We start from the raw sequence: 20,055 nt of genomic DNA on the forward strand, positions 1-20,055 counted from the left end.
AAGAGGGGAATGTCTGTTGAGGAAGGAAGGGAGAGGACGGAAGACAGAGGTGAGTGGAGAATGGTTGTATATGGATGATGTTGTGACTGCATGAGGAGGAATGGGGGGGGGAAGTGGGGGGTGGGGTAGTATGTGTGAGTAAATTTTGACGCAGCCCGAAGGGATTTCTCCTCGTCCTCGCCTTATATGCAAAGGGGGACGGAGAGGGGGGTCGCCGATTAAATGAAGCGGCCTCGCTGTGGATGTACTGTGTCTTGCGACACTGCTTCTGACCCAGGGCGGTGGGCAGGGTGCAGGGATGACCCGTCATCCAGGAGGTGCTCAGATGAGAGGAAGGGTGGGAGGGGTGTGGAGTGTATTTAGGGATGAAATGGGTGGGAGTGTTTTTTATGCCTTTCCCTTTTTGGCTACCTCCCTTGGAAGGGGGAAAAAGCCTTGGTATATGTATGTACTTATGTCCTTAACTCGTCTACATGTTTTATGCGTCGTCTTCTTCTTGCCCTCTTTCCTTCTATTTTTCCCGTTAGGCACGTATGTTTTAATTGTTGTTTTCTCACGACGTATCTTAAAAAGTGTAACTGCCTTTTCCTGATAGTTGCTATCATTTCCCTCGTGTTCCTATTTGCTGCAGTATTTCTTCGTTTGTTTTAAATTCTGTCCATGAAATTTTCAGCATCTTTCTCCAAATCCACATTTCTACTGTTTTCATCCTGTCCTGCATTTGTTTACTAATTGTCCAAGTTTCACAGAAACGAGAAATGCATGTGTGCTGAAGATCGGTCGAGTTATAAATTTTGGGGATCAAATCTGTCGCTGTACTCATAGACCTTCTGTCGTGCGAGGCCTCTTGACAATAATGTCAGTCATTAGCAAACTCACCCTATCAGGAGGCTAGGACGGTCCCCCTTACAGAGGATTTTGTAGCGTGGAATTTCATGAACTTAATACAAATCGCTAGTGGCAGGGTTCGAACTGTCGTCGTCTCGACCTCCGCCGCAATTAGTGACGCTCTAAACCGTTTGGCCAGCGAGCATCTTAGTATCAACATATGAATATATATATATATATATATATATATATATATATGTATATATACATATATACATATATATATATGTATATATATATATGTATATATACATATATATATATACATATATATATATATATATATATATATTATTCATTCATATATAATATTAATACTAGGATTAAATGGCCTTCTGTTCATAAAAAATTGAGATTAACTGTTTGATAACTGAACAGGGTCACCAATGTGCCACTTGTTCACGTGACTCGTTCCAGTGGATACTGACGCGACTGGGATGGTGGGGAGGGGGAGAGCGGGGAGAGCGGGGAGAGCGGGGAGAGCGGGGAGCTTAGTTGCATTAATCAGTATCCTGGTCGGGTTTGGCCGCGATTTCGAAATATTCGCTGGAGATGAAAAAAGGAAGAAGAAAGGAAGAAAAAATTGACTTAAGGACAAACAGGACACGAACGAAAAAAAAGAAGATGGGGGAAGAGAAATAACAAAAACACGAAAAACTGAATTGAAGATGGAGAAGAAGAGGAAGAGGGAGAGAGAGAAAGAAAATTTAGAAGAAAAAGAAGAAGAGGAACATGGGGAATCACAAGAACAAGACCACAAGGAACAGAGTTAAAGATGATGAAGAAAAATTAAGGAGGAGAATAACGAGAGAAACAAAGAAAATATAAAAGAAGATGAAGAAAAAAAAGAAGAGGAGGAAGAGGACGATTGAGAAAAAGAACAACAAGAACACGAAAAATAAAATGAAAACAAAAATTAATAAAAATCATAAGAGGAAAGGAAGAGAAGGATAGGGAAGAGCAAAATAAAATGAGAAAAATGAAATGAAAAAAATGAAGAAGAAAAAAGAGAAGGAAGAAGAGAAAGAAGGAAATAAAGAAGAACAGGAAGAAGAAGAGAAAGAATAAGATAGAGATGAAGAAAAAGAGAAAGTAGACGAGAGAAAAATAAGAGAAAAGAAATGAAGAGAAAGAAGGTGAAGAGAAAGAAGGAAAAGAAGAAACAACAATAACAACAACGTCAACAAAAATAAGAGGGAGAAAAGGGAGAAGAAGAAGAAGAAGAAGAAGAAGAAGAAGAAGAAGAAGAGGAAGAAGAAGAAGAAAACAGCAACAACAATAACATCAACAAAAAGAAAAAGAAAAGAAAAAAAAGAAGAAAATGAAGAAAAGGTAGAAGAAGAAGAAAAGAAGAAGACCAAGAAAAAAAAAAGAATATAGAGGAGGTGGAGGAAGAGATGGAGGAGGAGAGGTGGAGGAGGAGGAGGCGGACGAGGAGGAGGAGAAAGACGACAAGGACGATGGGGAGAATTAAGAGGAGGAGGACGAGGACATCGAGGAGGAGAAGGAAGAGAAAGAGGAGGAGGAGGAGGAGGAGGAGGAGGACATCGAAGGGAAGGAGGAAGAGGAGGAGGAGGAGGAGGACGAGGACATCGAAGGGAAGGAGGAAGAGGAGGAGGAGGAGGAGGAGGAGGAGGAGGCGCTCCAATGCTTTTCCTGGGGAACTCCGCTTGTTTTGCGATTTATTCCTCGAAGTCTGTTCGAACCACCCAGCTTTGCAACTTGTGAACAATACAAATGTCACAACATGAAGTGTCGTCACGACTTTCCAAAAATGTTCACTCGCGAGTACCTATTTCTCGTATGCCTCGAACGAAACACTTTGAAACAGTGTGACCATAATTTTTGGGTGACTGTGCCCTTCGTTCAAAGTAATCTACTTTTTTCCACTCTCCACCTCCAGTTCCACCTCCACCTCCTTCCTGATCCGCTGTTGTGGATGAATGTATCGGCCGGCATTGAGTCTTCTAGTGGAGGCCAAGAGATCAACTTCATCACAACGCTCTGAAACTAAGGTAACGTGCGTGCACGCCTGTATACACACTTCATCGTGTATACTTGTAATTATAGTTATGTTTATATTTATTTACATGCATGCGCTCCCGCGCGCGCGCGCGCGCACACACACACACACACACACACACACACACACACACACACACACACACACACACACACACACACACACACACACACACACATACACACACACATACACACACACACACACATGCCCGCGCGGCTCGACTATACAGTGGTATTGTTCTCGACCGCTAATTCAGCGATCCGAGTTCGAGTCTTCCCCAGCCCCAGGGCTGAGGGAATTTAACATCGTTCCACTGCGAACCGGCACTCCAACTCTAGTGGGCAAGGAACTAGGGGTGCATGGGTGTAAGGTCACAGCATTACCCATAGATTGGGCTATAGATGAGCTCTGAGCTCTCACCCAGGAGGATAATAGCTGTCGATCGCAAGCCCAGCACGTGATCAAAGTCCATGGTGAATATAACACACACACACACGTATATATACACATACACACACATATGCGCGCGCATGGAGGAGTGACCCTTTTGGAATGTTTCCATTTTTTCTCATGGGCTCAAAGTTGACCACTGTCTTCAGGCGTCTTGTACAATCTGTTTCTTCCACCTGTGTGTTGGATATTTGCCAACATCACAACCCTTCTCAAGGGCTCTCCATCTCCCGATTTGGTTAACTACCGACCCGATATCTATCACTCCGATAACTTCGATGGTTTCCGATCACGAGGTGTCGCCTCGCTCGCCACGCTCGAGTCGCGGAACGCTCGCGCAACTGCCGTCAGTCATTCGAATTGTTTATCTCCAAGGTCTTGTCACCACTGACACTCTCTTGACTACATCTTAATATAGTCGGTAAGGGTTTGATCGTAGTCTGCAGCTTTTGAACGCCTCAACTACGAGGGTCTTGGGTGCAAATTGAAAAAACGTACGTCGATTTTTTGACGCAGTTATTGCTCTGACGCACTCACTATATACGAGTGTCGAGGATTGTTTCAGTGACTAGTAGTTGGACCGCACGGACCTTCTTCAGGGATGCAGTGGCGGATCCAGGATCAAAATATGGGGGTGTGAGGCTATCCTGAATTTTGTAGATGTAGATGAAGCTTAGGTGTGGCTAACCTGAATTTTGTAAATATAGATGACACTTTTAAAGAGATATAGCCTACTCTGTAACACGAATGCAATGACTCTGAATAAAAATTGAAGTATATGTTCTCATTTTAGTTTCTTTCAAAATATTGGGCAAAAGTAATACTTAATCCTATATCTTAAAAAATTTACCCTCAATAACGTGTTGAAAATACTTCCAATTATTCTCAGTGAAGTGTTTTATTAAATGCTGGGAAATTTTCTGTTACTGTATTACTGCTTTCTGTCATGATCCGGTGCACACGAGGCAGGTTTCTCGAACTCCGCAATGAGGCAATGAAAGAACAAATTGTGTGTGTGGGGGGGGGGGGGGGGGGGGGGGGGCGGGGGGGCTTCAGCCTTACCCCCCCCCACCCGAGATCCGCCGCTGCAGGGAAGCGTATAAGAATCGTTGTTGTTCTAAATTTACATGAAAAAAATGTTACAGATGACGAGAGTGTTGACACGGACTGGTGGTGTCGTTTTGATTGCAGTAAGAAATTCTTCCCCGTTGCGTAAGTGGTCCGCGTGTCCGTAAATGGTGATAGTGAGAGTTGGAACTTATCGAAGTGCCTGCCTCAAAGTTTCGAATTCCTTTATTCTTTTTTATTACTTTATAAGTATCATTGTTACTATTATTATTATAATTCATCATTATTATTATTATTATTATTATTATTATTATTATTATTATTATTATTATTATTATTATTATTATTATTATTATTATTATTATTATTATTATTATTATTATTATTATTATTATTATTATTATTATTATTATTATTATTATCATTATTATTATTATTATTATCATTATCATTATCATCATTATCACTATTATCATCATTATCATTATTATTATTATTACTAATTATTATCATTATCATTATCATTATTAACGTTGTCATAATCATTATTAGTAGTAGTATTGTCATTGTTGTTTATTTTATCTATTATTATTTTATTATTACTATTATCATTTTAGGGTCTGCCCTTACAAAAAGTAACGAATTAATTATTCTGACACAAATCTCACCTTGGAACGTCATATTCGTTTATTGATAAATTCGGCCAACTTATGATACCCATAGATCAGTGGTTCTTAACCTTTGGTACCTCAGGTACCCCCAAGGGGTATGAAACCTTGAACCTGGGGGTACGAGACATGATACCCAGTGCAACGGTACTGTATATTTACAATGAGAAAGCAAAGCAAGGTTTGTATCACTAATCATTTTCGTGTGTTTGCATTGTATTTGTATTAGATGGGGGTACGAGGAAATTTTTCTGAGATATCAAGGGTACGGGCACTGAAAAAGGTTGAGAACCACTGCCGTAGAGGCTTGCGCAAGCTCACATGATGCGTCAATCCAGGAGCGTTGCTTGAGCTATTTTCAAAGTCCCACAACTCGGGTTGCTTGATTTTCTTCTGGTGCAGCATCCAATCTATCTTTCCTTAGAAAGCCGTGCAACACGTTTCATTCACAGCTTATCTAAAGCTCAGTTCATGGGACTACGTCAGGAGCTTCAGCTTACAGATTGGGAGGGAAAATTAAGCGAAAGACCTGTAGATCAGATGTGGGAAATATATCAAAATACGCTCACTAAGATGATTCATACTTACATTCCTTTTAAGGACAGACGTCCCCCAAATCAGGCTCGCCCAAAGGGGTTCGACAAAGAAACTGAAAAAAGTATTGCTAAAAAGAGACAGGCTTATAAGAAATATAAGTGCTCGGGTGCATCTAATGACCATCAAAGTTATGCATCAATACAGAGAGATTTAAAAAAGACAATAAAAAAAGAAAACGACAATACGAAATGAATATCGCTGATAAACCCAAAGAAAATCCCAAAGAATTCTATAGTTACATTAGAGATAAAAAGGTTGTTAGGAATCACATTGGTCCACTATTATCTGCTGACGGTCAACTTGAATATTCAAATGAAGGAATGTGTAATATTTTAAACAATTATTTTAGCTCGGTATTCGTAAACGAAACACCTCAAAGTGAACTCCAAATTGAAACCTGTGAAAAGTCTAGGGTAAACTTACTCACTACGGTAAATATAACAAAAGAAAAATTAAAAGGTGTATAGAGAAACTCAAAGTTAATAAAACACCAGGGCCTGACGGTTGGCATCCAAGAATCTTAAAGGAAATGAAAAATGAGATTGTTGTTCCATTAGAAATTATTAAAAAAAAAAAATCCATCATATCCGGAGATGTCCCAAGAGAATGGAAGCTAACTAACGTTACTCCCATATTCAAAAAAGGTGACAAAAAGAAACCAAATAACTATAGGCCTATAAGTTTGAATTCAGTCATAGGAAAAATAATGGAAACTATCATCAGATATGCTATCGAAAATCATTTAGAAAGTAACAGTTTGATAAATGATAGCCAGCATGGTTTCAGACGGAAACGTTCTTGTGCGGAATGGCAAATCATCACTTAGACCAATTAGATATTCAAGAAGATTTAGATAAATTACAGCAATGGTCTGAAAAATGGCTAATGAAATTTAACACAAGTAAATGCAAGATAATGCACATAGGTAAAAATAACAGTAAGTACGATTACAACTTATTTGGAAATTCATTAACAAAAGTGAATAGTAAAAAAGATCTCGGCGTAATTATCAGTAACGATCTCAAATCATCCAAGCAGTGTATTTCAGCCTCTGAGAAAGCAAACAAGATTCTAGGACTGATTGCGCGATCTTTTGACTTCAAAAGTCCATCACTCATTAACAAGCTATATAAATCGTTAGTTCTTCCACATTTGGAATATGCTGTTTCCGTATGGTCACCGAATCTCATTAAAGGTATTAACAGACTGGAAAAGGTACAACGGCGAGCCAGAAAACTGATTCCAAATAACAAAAGTAAATCATACGAAAATCGACTAAAACATATGAATCTATTTTCCCTAAAAAAGCGTAGACTCAGAGGTGACTTGATATAGGTCTTTAAAATTCTAAAGGGAATTGACAACATCAAAAATTACCAAATTTTCACATTGAATGAGAATCAGACAAGAAACAATGGTCTCAAACTGTCCAGAAATAGATTCATTTTGGAAGTGGGTAGAAATAACTTTGCCAACCGTGTAGTTAATGAATGGAATAAACTTCCTGCAGAGGCAGTGCAATGTAGTTTAGTTCGAAGCTTTAAGAATCATTTAGATAAACACCTAAGCAAGATGCTGTAATGATTATAATTTATTTTATATCATTTGTTTTTGTTTTGTTATCATTTGTCTGTTTGATTCTCTTTTATTATTAGTTATATGTCAATTCATTATTATTTACTATTTACCTGTTTGTTTATTATTTAACTATACCTATGCATTTATTTATGTATTTTATTTGTTATTTACATTATTATAGTTTTTATTTATTCATTTATCATTATTATGATTTTTTCGCATCCGACCTAGATGTGGACCAAAAGGTCTCAGGTCGGCATGCTCCGCCTTTGTAATCTTTTGTAATCCTTTAGCGTCTGTACGTGCAGTCCAGAAGTCGCTCGTTTTCTTTTGATCCATTCTTCACTCTGCAACCGAATAGGTGCCGTACCGGTCTGTTCAAACGATGAGAAGATTATAAAAAAACATAATCTATAGAAATGTGGCCCCCAAAAACGAAAGTGAAAAATTGTCCCTCACAATCTTCTACAAAAGTAGAAAGACCTCCTCTCTACTTTTAAGGAACAACCCCGCTCCAGAACCTCAGGAGGTTCGTCAATCCCACGTAGTATATAAATACACATGCCCAGAGGAGGACTGCACGCCCCTTTTAGTCTACGTGGGAAGGACGACCACCACATTATCCAGAAGAATCGCCATGCACTTGCAACACGGAGGACCTAAGCAACACCACTGGACCCAGCATCGACGCCACCTCGATAGGGAGACTATGGTCAACAACACCGATGTTGTGGCAAAAGAAGAGGACCCACAGCGCTTGGCTATCTTGGAAGCCATCTGGATAAAGGAGCTGCAACCTGACATTAATAGGCAAGTAAATGATTTCGGAGAAGCCAGATGGACAACCTCAAGAAATCGGAGTCTCCTCCACAGAGGCTTCCCATTTCCCGCCAAAGGGAAGAACGTCCTACCATAAGTCGTTCTCAAAGACTGAGAAACAGGTTGGCGCCGAACCCGGGAGTGATCTCTCCAAGTACCGTTTCCGCCACTCCGTGATCTCTCCCAGTGTTCTGTGTAATACGTGTTACCTCCCCTAGTTACAACACGGTGACTTCTCCCCGTGCTTTTCATTTATTTAAAATATGCTCTCTTTTCTTTTATTTCTTCACTTCAACTGAGGATGCAGAAGGATCTGCGACACTACTTGATATTTAATTTGTTCTGCTTGTATTTTGTTTTTCCTGTATTTTTTGTACTCATTTCTTGTATTTTGTTTACGGTGTGCTGTATTTTGTGTTCATTATAACTTTTGTGCTTCCTATGAGTTTTGGAAATTTGATTTACTCCCTCTCCCCCTACCAGAAATACACTTTTCGCAAGCTTAAGAGCTCACGGAAAAAGTTATTCAATAACTCTTTTGCTATCGTTTTTAACAGAATATGGCTTAGAGAGAATCTCCTGCCACGCTTCACCAATATATATATATATATATATATATATATATATGTGTGTGTGTGTATTGCGTGGAGATACACATGGTGTATATCAGAAATGCAAGCAAATTATATATCAAAGCGTCCTAATGAGCTTATTCTGATAACGCATTAGTCTATTAACGCAACGAGAAGTGACAGCTAAGGAGGGGTTAGGAGATTTCCCGGTGTTGTCACATCTCCACAGATAACACGGCCCGCACGGCTCACACTGAATGCAGTGTGAGGGGAGCGGGGCCAGAGAATAGATGTAGCGGCATCGTCGCTCTCTCTTGCTCATATGCCATGTCTATGACTCGAGGAAACGAAACCTTTGTATAGAAAACATTGCTTTGATTTTTACCTCAGTGGTGGTGTGTGACAATTTTTTTTATATAATTATATGTGGCAACATTATAAAAATATAAAATAAAATTATAAAATTAAATTAAATTATAAAATAATTATATGTGGCAACACGGGGACTCCCAGTGCTCCGCCCTAACGGCCATTTCTCAATGCAACGAGTATAGTCACAGGTTCGAATCCCGCACCACTCCCCGATCCCTAGCAGTGCCTGTTACCTGCCACAACAGTCCCCAAAGCGCATAATAGGGCAAAGGTGACGGCTTCGGCCGCAGCTACTCAGCGCCTCCTGGCATAGGTTCTGGATAAAGGATTATATTTGGTTTCATTTTTTGCACACATGCACGCACACACAAGTCCAGTCGTTGGCTGTTACTTCCTGTTTGATGCAGGGGTTTAGTAAATCGAATCTTAGGGTTACATGAACGTAATACCAGGAACAATTGCAGCCTGGAGCTGTTCTTCTTTACGAATAATATTATCTGGTGCCGGCTTAGAAGGATCTGGTGCATGCATGACATCCAAGCGTGACTGGGGTTCGAACTACATCCGGAACAGATAATAATAATGATAATAAATTAATAATAACAACGGATGTTATTCATTCTCGCGAACACGGCACACGCTGCCCATGTGAACGTCACTTGCATGTACATGTGCACCTCACTTGTGCGTACATGTGCACCTCGCTTGTACGTGCACGTGCATGTGCACATTGCTTGCATGTGCACATCGCTTGCATGTGCACATTGCTTGCATGTGCACATCGCTTGCACGTGTATGTGCACATCGCTTGTATGTATATGTGCACCTCAGTTGCATCTCTATCTCGCACGTACACGTACACTCCATTACATGTACACGTGACCTCACTTGCGCACGTGAATGTGCACCTCACTTTCACGTACATATCCCCCTGCACGTGCACGCCATTGTATGTACACGTGACCTCACTTGCACGTACATGTACACCTTATATATACACACAGTGCATTACACTCACATGTACTCATACATGCAACTGTATCCGTGTAGAAAGGTCCATGGGGTTTAATGTGCAATGTGTACATAATGTACAAATGTACAAAGTTCATATATTCTACATTTATACTAAAAGGACCTTGAGGTCTTAGATTAGTGGACACACGCCTCAGTCTTAGTGAGGAGTTTCAGCGATTACATTATATAATCAGCAACGTCCACCGCTTACACTGTGTATTACTACATTTACGCGAGGCTTCTTTCGTCACATCCTGTCCGAGCGTGGAACGGACCATCACGAACCTCATGATGGGATTGTAAGACACATGGATACACCACGTGACCATCACCTACACGTGCACGTCATTTACACTTGCCCAAGGACGTGCATCCCACCCAAGTCCTCCTCTTAATTATCTTATCGTGTCCAAGTAAGACGAGCGCCCCCCCCCACCCTCACCCGGCTCCCCGCCCCACTTGCGGGGCGAGAGAGGCGGGGCGGGGCTGTCCTCTGACCCCCACGTGTGTTCAACATGTGAGCCTGTGCCACAGCCGCCGCCGCAGGACGGGAAGGACCTCCGTGCGGCTACGGTACGTCTCTGACAGACAAGACAGAGAAGACAGTCAAGGCACAGACATACAAAATAGAGGGAACTTTGCCTCTTTCCCCAGCAAGGAATTAATCTTCTAGCAATTAAGTCTTTATATGCAAAAACCTAGTAAAAGGATGCTAAGAATAGACAGTTAAAGGAAGCGAACTAAACAATTGGCAAACTTTACAGCAAATTACTTAGGTGTTTATCTAAATAAATCTTAAATCTTCGAGATGTACTACATTGCACTGCTTCTGTAGGAAGTTTATTCCATTCATTAACTACACGGTTGGCAAAATTGATCAATCCTATACCGTGGAACCAGGAAAGAGACTTGGAAATCAGGATCTACCAAAATGAGAATAATAGGCAATACGCCTATCATATTCTTTATTTATATAGCCAGGACACAATCATTATCATTATTATCATTATTATTATTATTATTATTATTATTATTATTATTATTATTATTATTATTATTATTATTATTATTATTATTATTATCAATATTATTATTATTAACTGGAGGAGCATCATGGGGACATGATACAAGTTTAGAAAAACAACGAGTATGAAGAATGGGAAGAAATAAAATTTCCATGCATGCATACAAACATATATACATACATCACGCATACATACATGCGTACATACATACATGCATATATACATACATGCATATATACATACAGTATATGTATGCATACATACATATACATGCATACATACATATATAATATTCTAACTGGATAAGGCATAAAACACCAGGAAACTGTAGAACATCCCATCAGCTGTATAAAATCGTTCAGCATTTTGACCATAATCAAATATGTGAAGTGTGCCCACAGTCGACGACCAAACAAGCCGCGGGTTTTCTTGGGGCAGCCGTCAGGCGATTTTATTAAACAGTTAAGTAATTGCCGGCCCCCGAATTGGACGGGGTCGGGGTCTCGGCCGATGTAACCGTCGTTCCGGACTGGGTCCACCCAAAACATCACCAGACTGAACGAGTTGTTAACTGAAGAATGGAGAGGACTGCAAGAGTCCATAAGGCCCGCACTATGTAGTTCCATGTCCATTACTGCCTATCCATAAGGTTATTTGATCTCGTATTAAAACAACCAATAGTTTCATCGCTTACTACATGGTCACGAAATCTATCACAACCAGCTGATATTTAGCACAGGTAATCTATACAATGCGGAACTGCATTTTGGGTTTTAATCGTGCACGTTTTTCTTGAGGGCCGCCAGACGATTTTATTCAGCTGAGGAGCAGCCCCCCCCCCCTTAGAAGGACAGGGGCTCACTTCAGGCGGTTGGGGGTGGGGGAGTTAGAGTTCAGTAGACTTCAAACCGGCTTCAGTCATGCCTGTCTGTCTGTCTGTGTCTGGCGGCTGGGTCGGGCCAGACAGCCCCCGCCTCCCTCTCCCCCACCTCCCTCCCCCCCCCCCATCATGTCTCTCCCTTTGTCTAGAATCATAGTCCCCCTTCTCCCCCTCCCCTTCTTTCTTATTATTTTCTTGTCCTTCCTCTCTTTTTCTCTTCATTTCTCTTTTTGTCTCTTTACCTCATTCCCTACTCTCCTTCCCTCTCATTCCTCTTTGCCAGTTTTTCCTTCACGTTCATATATACATACACACACACACACACACACACACACACACACATATATATATATATATATATATATATATATGTGTGTGTGTGTGTGTGTGTGTGTGTGTGTGTGTGTGTGTGTGCGCGTGCGTGCACGTGTGTGTGTGTGTGCGCGTGCGTGCACGTGTGTGTGTGTGTGCGCGCGCGCGGTCTTGTGTGTGTGTGTGTGTGTGTGTGTGTGTGTGTGTGTATTCACCTTGAATCTGCTGCAGCCTCTGTTCGAGACAGCCAGACACCACTACCACTACGGCAGTGAGCTCAGAGCTCAATATTTGCCGATCTCTGGGTAGGTCTGAGACCACTCACACACCACACACCGGGACAGCAAGGTCACAACTCCTTGACTAACATCCCGTACCTACTCACTGCTAGGTGAACAGGGGCTACACGTGATAGGAGACAAACCCAACTTATCTCCGCCCGGCCGGGGAATCGAACCCCGGTTCTCCGGCTTGTGAGGCCAGTGCCTTACCAATCCGTGTGTGTGTGTGTATGTGTGTGTGCGCGCGCGCGTGTGTGAGGGTGTAATGTAGTATATTATGCAATACATTATGATAAATATAACAGTAATGTAATATGACATATATGTAAAATTGTAAAATATAGAAAATGCAGAATGTTACATCATGTGATATGATGGAATGATATCAATTTGAAACCCGTAGCCCCACAGTGGCCGCCAACGGTTCTTTGGCCTTCCTATACATCTCATTAAGAAGAAACATTTGAGTTCGGTCCAGAGAACGAGTGCCAACCCCTCGGGGTTGCACCTCCAGATAGAGGAGAGGGTGTTGATGGGTTTTGAGGACGGGCGGCAGGGAGATAATGCTCTTCGACGTCCAGATAATTTCCTATATGTTGTTTACATGTTCAACGGTTTTTCTCTGTATTGGTCACAATTCACTGTCTTATTCCACAATTTACATTTTTCTTTCCCAAGTTTCAGTTCAAAGTCACAGTTTCTCTCAAACAGGAATATTTGCAGTATTATTCCTTTTTTTTAATTAATTTTTTTGTAGTATCGTCATTGGTCGTAATTGATAAAATACAATGTAATATAACACAATTATAATACAAATCGCTGTAAATGTAGTATATTAATATATATATATATATATATATATATATATATATATATATATACATATATATATAATTATGTAATATGATATACCTGTAATAGGATATTTTCATATGGTAGAATAGATACAAAACATAATAATATTATATTATTATGTTTTGTATCTATTATATATTATTAATATATAATACAATATATCATAATATGATATAATACAATATAATATATTATATTATATTCTATCATATAATGCAAAAATATAACAATTATTAATTATTTTTTGAAAGACGGGAAACTCAATTGAAATCGGAAATCTTGACTAACTTTAGATGTATGTAAGCGCATGAGCGAAGAGAATTCGTCTGCAGTTTTGCAGAAGCGCGGGCCAGGAATGAGTTGGTTGTAAAAGTGTTACCAAAATTGTAAAGAACGAAGGCTAAGCGAGGTATGTAAGGGTAATTACTTTGATTTTACTGCATGTGCTGTATCCACTAAACACACAGTATTAATATATATTTAAACTGACATACAGACACACTGTATGGTTCTACATATGGTTATGAGAGGATGTGTCGTTTTCTATAAAACATTTAAAATTACTTGTAGTTGGAATATGCTGGTTAATGGTTTTTAGATACACGTTTCAGAATAATGTAAGCAGTTATGGTGTATTTTAATGTTTAGTAAGAATTACTGTATTACGGAAATAAGCATGGTTAAGACCGGTATCAGTCGAGCCTTCGCACAACAAAGATAACCATTTATATTACACAGAAAATGTAGAGTTCTTGACGAACCAACGCTAGCTTTTGCTTTAGATATTAATTATATTTCCATTCAGGTTGTACTTTGGTATGAAAAGAGTCGTCGTGGGAATCTGGAAAAGAACCCCACTACCTGTATAGTGTATGTCATTGTTGTTTACACCTGACCGAAGTTGAATTCTAGTCTAGTGTGATCTCTTTCTAATTATTGAGCAACCTGCTTGGTTATTACCAAAAACTGTAAGGAGACTTGAGAAAAGTTCTTAGAATTTACTGATTGTAAATATTTTGTGGTCAATAAATCTCTTTATTATATACTATCATATGCTGTTATGCAAGAAATTTCAATTTATGCCACTTTCACTTTGTTTTCTTTTTAACTGAAGTCCACATAGTTGAGCTGAACAATTAGTCTGCAGTAAATGTCCTTTATTTTTCCTGAATTATAAGATTTATATAATTAAATTTCATACCATATTTGCAGTTTGTGAGATAAACATTGATGTCCAGGAGCTTTTCTCATCTAACTCGATTTCTTCCTTCCCCCCTCTAATGCTAAATGTGCCAAAATATTTTTTTTGCCATGACCATATTAAAGAGGACCCCCCTGGCCACATGCACTTATTTCATCCAAACAACTTTAGAAAAATGCATTTGCACATACATACCCATGACTTTTTCCCCCTTTAAAAGGGAGGTAGCCAAAGTCGAAGTCATAAATCCATTCCTACCCTTTTCATCCCCACATACTCCACTCCCATTCACCACCCCTCCCTCCATCTTTTTATTTATTTATTTATTGGCTCCTCTTGGATGACTTGTCATTCTGCCATCTTGCCGACTGCCATGGGTCAATGTAGCAAGATATAGAACATCCGCAGCAAGGCCGCTTCTTTCTATTCAGTTGAGGAGCAGCCCTCCCCCCCTTAGGTGTAAGATCACACCTAATCTAATTTAAATGGTAATTTTTAGTTTTCAGCCCAAATGGTTTGCTGCTATTTTTACTATTTTAACAATTCCTATAATGTGAGCAAATCTAAGATATAAAGACAAAGAACAAGTGAAACTACATACCATCCAAAATGTATATGTGTGTGTGACTTTTATTCATAATTTAACATCTCGCTTAAAATTTGTGACAATATTTCTTTACTTGTAATTATGCCATTAAATTTTGTGACAATATTTCTTTACTTGTAATTATTCTCAGAGCCCCACTCCACCCAAAGTCTCACAGAGAATCTCCCAAGTAGATCTCGACAACTATATGGATACTTCATTGTCATGTCAATGAAGTTGTAGGAAAAAGATTAAAATAGTGGTAGACCATTTGGGGGGTATAAAATGGAGGAATGTTAGAAATTATGATATTGATTTGTGTACTTCATGCAGATAGGTAGAATAGTTCTAGAATGTTCTGCCCTATGCTTATGGTAAAGTATGTTTGTTTGATTGTCATGGTGTTCAAAGAAAATGGAGTGGATCTGTTCTATACTATAGTATTTGTCAAATGCAAGGTTACTTTATATTAGCAAAAGCTATTACTGCAATGATATTTTAGATGTGGTTTTCGGGGTTTGCTCCAGAGCTGCATATAGAATGGAATTGACAAATTAGTATCTAGATTTAAATTTTCCAAGAAAAGAATTGGAAGAAGAAACAAATGAGGTTGAATGTTTTGTTAAAGGCATATCAGCAAGACAACTTAGATTCACCCTTAAAGTTCAATGCATTGTAGTTATGAAAACTCCTAATGCGCTCTTAATATTCCAAAATTGGCATATAGATTTATTGCATATTTTGAACTGTTTGTAGTATACCTTCCACCTGAGATAGCAAAATTCTGACCATGTTCCTAAGTAAAAGTTAAAAATCATAAGTGATAGGATAGCCACCTAGATTAGCTTTTGCACATGAAAAATAAAAGATGGCAGTCTATGAGTTATTAGGATCTTTACCTTGAGTTCTAAATTTTGACCTTAAATTTTGTTTTAAAATGTTATGATTCTGCTTTGTGAGCTTTTCAGTAAATCCCTGCAAGAGACAAACACTACATATATTGGACCCAATTATTTGCCACATGAATATATGATGGGAGTCATACTGTAGTTATAGCTGCAGCAGTGATTTACTTTAAACACAGAAGATTGATTAATATTTTTATTTTTTAGGAATCATGAGAACCTTGCATAGATATTTTATATATTGTAGTCTCAAGTTTTCATGAAGATTTGGCTGAATTAAAGGCTGTTGAAATGGAATATTTAGTCATGATGAAGTATTTCTGTTAGCAATAGGCTGATGCTTTTTCCCTCATTATTATTATTATTTTTTACAATGTTTTTCTTGATTTATTTTATTTCCTGTTTCAGCAGTTGATGCTAAGGTCTTCAGCACCTGTTTCTCATCTATTTTCTTGTGATTTGCATGTGCAGAAATTAATATACATTATAAAAGATGATCCAAAGGTAATGATGTTTAGTGATTTTCTATGCTTTTAAATGTGGATTTGTTGCCATTGCAAGTATGATGAGGTATGGCGTGCTATGATATGGTCTGTAATTTTCTTGCTTCCCAGATTTGTATATTGGCTATTGTTACTTTGCTTGGTGGGTGCTCGGATAAAGTTGTATGTGCAACTTTTATGCTCTGTTATGGTAATGTTAAATTTTTTAATGCAGTCACTTTTCAAGGTAGATTATTTATACAGCAATGACTGAAGTTAATGGGAAAAAAATCAAGTTACAATATTGTTGTGTTGGGGTCTGTTGGTATTGAGTAAGGCCTGTTGACCTTGGTTCTGGAACAACTTTTTCAATAGCAAGCAAGCAGTAGATAAAGTATATTACAAGTACCTGAGGGGCACCGGACACATGTAGTAGGTAGTAGACATCTTGTAACAGTTAATAGGTATTGGCTAGAGGCAGTTAAAGTAGAAATGTTCCACCCACAGCTTGTAAAGTGATGTATGGACTGTTGCTAAGCTCCATTGTGCTACCAAACACTAAATAGTTGCCAGTCATAACCAGGCCTTTAAATATTAAACTAAGTGTGCATTGAAAAAATAAATGATAAATTTACTTATTTAAACATTAAGACCGTTGAATATATAAACAAACCACTGTACTGATTAGTAAGGGAATCACAAGCCTTAAGGTGCTTGAGGGTAAAGTAATAGATGCATAGGTGGGTCCCCTCAAAGTTGGAAGAAGGTTAGGGTTAGGTGGTAGTTGGTCATAGAGGCAGGTGGCCTTTCATTGCCTCAGGCTTGTCTGCATCTCAGGGGAGAGTGGTCATTCTTCCTTTACCTCCTCCTTGGTACTTCCTCCACCTCATACCAGCCTCCTTCATCTCAACCTGTCCAGTTCTTCCCCAAGTTTGTTTCCAGGCAGATTTAAGTGTGGTAGGGCTGACTGAATGTTCTTTTATCCTTTACACTATTTGCTTGCTCTTAGGTTGGTGAAAAGATACTTTGCTCTTGATATCACAGAATGTGAAGGTTATTTAACTGTGAAATGGGGCTCTTGATTTGTACAATGATATTGGCCAATTAGAAAACGCATTTATAAGGCTGGCCTCTGCGCTCATCTTCATGGAGGGTACAAAAAAAGTTATGTTTGTTAGATTTCTTTGAGTTATAGATTAATTTTTATGTATACATATATGCAAGCACTTGCTTGGATATTTGTATGCAAGTACATGCTTTCATATTTGCATGCATGTACATGCATGCATATTTGTGTGTATACATTTGTACTTATATACATTTTGTGTATATATGTACTGGGGCATTGATTGTATAGTGATATGCTTATGTAGTAACTTCAGGTACCACATGAACAATAGCCACACAACATTAATCTAAGAGACAGAACTCCATTCATAAAGAACTACTAAGCTGCTTCACTTTTGCTCTCTTTCCTTTTTGCTGACTACTTGAATCTCTCCAATACCACTCCTAAGCCTATGCTTCTGTGGTGGGGGGATAAGAATGCTGCTACTATAATCCCATGTGGATCATCAAAGGCAATTAAATGAAAGAGTGAGGGGGGGAGGTTAGGTATCTTCCTGTCTGTTTTTCCTCTGAAGACTATCAATGTTGGTGAGAATTAGCATCTCTATCCATGGGGACAGAATTGTGCAAAAGATATGGGGTCACAGAGGAGGTAGAGATGTAAAGAAGACCTGGGAAATTGCAGCACTGCAGTGGCTGGCAAAAGTCCAGATCTTCCCGTATATCTCGTGAGAAGAAACGTTGTATTCAGGTGTGGTTGGTTCTGTTACCCTCTTAAAGATAGGGAGCAGTCGGTTGTGAGCTCTGCCTGTGTGAAATGGTGGATAGAATTGACAAGAAATCTTGGGTACGGTCCGGAGATGGAGTGTCAGCCCCTCGGGGCTGCACTTTCACATAGATGTGGATCAAATATCGATGACGTCATACATTAACTGGTCTCTCGTGTTCCTTCCGTTAGCCTGTTCAACCCTTCTTTCAGGAATTTCAGAATGTTACCTAATCTGATAAATGAATATTTACTATAACTGTCACTATATTTTACTGGGCGTTTTGTTTGCTATTTATTTCCTGTAAACGACAACCGTCCGTTAGTCGGATCGATACGTCGCTTGCTGATTGTGGAAGGTTCCACGTGTTTTAGCATTCTCTTTTGACTAAAGTGGTTGGTGAAAATGTTGATATTTAATATATGAATATAAAAAATCGAGTGTAACGTTATATGCGGTAAAAGGAAAGATGAAAACATTCTTTATATTTTTACGTTCGTGAGATTATACATTAATCTGAATAGTTGCTATGAAGTCGTAACTCTTCATTGGAAGTTACAACCAACTCTAATCAGCTAAATGAAGTGTAGCCATGGCTGAATAAAATCACCTGGGGATAACCGGATAATCGGTTCTTGCATTTCTTGACCTGTAGTACCGGAATGCTTTCTTATGGTACTATTGTACTACATGTTTTGACTGTCGACATTTATTTTTAGAAGAATATTATTTTGGCAATAGCGACGAGAATTGGTGGTACGGATATTAAGATTCTTGATTTATATTTTTCCACCCCGAAACCGAACTATACTCTCGCCACCTTTCCTTACTGCGAGACAGCGGAAATCGACGTCATGCTTATTTCTCAAAGCCCGTTTCAGTCAGCGTCTAACACTAAATACAAATTATCTATTTTCGACTAATGCTTTGCCTTGCCTCCTCATACCCATCCGCGTTTCCTGGCTGGCGACAAAATATTTTTTAATTTCCTTTGGAACCCATCTCGCTAGAGCCATTTAGAATTGAAGCTCGAAATTAAAAAACTCGAGTTACAAGTAGAGTTCGTTGTTGTAGTCATATTTACCTAGACTGCAACAAGGGACGGTGGGCACAGAATATTTCACAATTCCCTTACCCAACCTCAACAAGTTGTGGTCTTAAAAAGGGATGATCGGGTGTTTGCTTTTTTAATATCCACAATTTGGTGTAGTAATTGTTGTTTGATTAGGTAGATGAGAAAGTAGATGGTTGTTGTGGGTATTCTAGTAGTACTACCTGGTGGGTTCCGCAGTGACGGGAAATACAAAAAGGCATCATGGGTAATGTTAAATTAATAGTTTCGTGCAACAACTGTATTTCATTCATTTATCTACTGAAAATGAAAATAAAAAAGTCCCTAGAATTCAGCTGTTTGTTCATAGCCGTCCTGTTTTCTTGTTTAATAGAAGATAAAGAGAGGTAGAGAGATCGAACCAAACGGAGAAACTTTGCTAGGCACCACAACTGACAAGGGCAACTGCCCTACCTGGAGTATGGTGAGAAGTAAATCAAAAGTTAAATGTGAGCAGTAGGCTGCTATTGGAGAGGGGACATCAGGTTGACTAGGAGTTGAACTCTGGGGGTATCTGGGCTGAGGAACTT

General features: G+C 39.1%; 1 protein-coding gene across 4 annotated transcripts in view; it reads left to right on the top strand.

The window, feature by feature from the left end:
• The first annotated feature begins 2,830 nt into the window (after nucleotides 1-2,830).
• The window catches only part of Ctps (CTP synthase), a 44,839-nt gene continuing 27,614 nt past the window's right edge, over nucleotides 2,831-20,055 (top strand). Inside the window, exons 1-2 of one of the 4 annotated variants that reach the window (XM_076178573.1) lie at nucleotides 13,730-13,814; nucleotides 16,509-16,601. In XM_076178573.1, coding sequence (XP_076034688.1) covers nucleotides 16,591-16,601 — 11 coding nt within the window. In that variant the 5' untranslated portion in view covers nucleotides 13,730-13,814; nucleotides 16,509-16,590. Of the gene's footprint in view, nucleotides 2,904-13,704; nucleotides 13,815-16,505; nucleotides 16,602-20,055 lie in introns of those variants that run through there. The other 3 variants (XM_076178572.1, XM_076178575.1, XM_076178574.1) reach the window with 3 other exon arrangements.

This window comes from Oratosquilla oratoria, chromosome 41 (genome assembly GCF_046742065.1).
Source record: "Oratosquilla oratoria isolate Oo_2021 chromosome 41, ASM4674206v1, whole genome shotgun sequence".
Taxonomy (NCBI): domain Eukaryota; kingdom Metazoa; phylum Arthropoda; class Malacostraca; order Stomatopoda; family Squillidae; genus Oratosquilla; species Oratosquilla oratoria.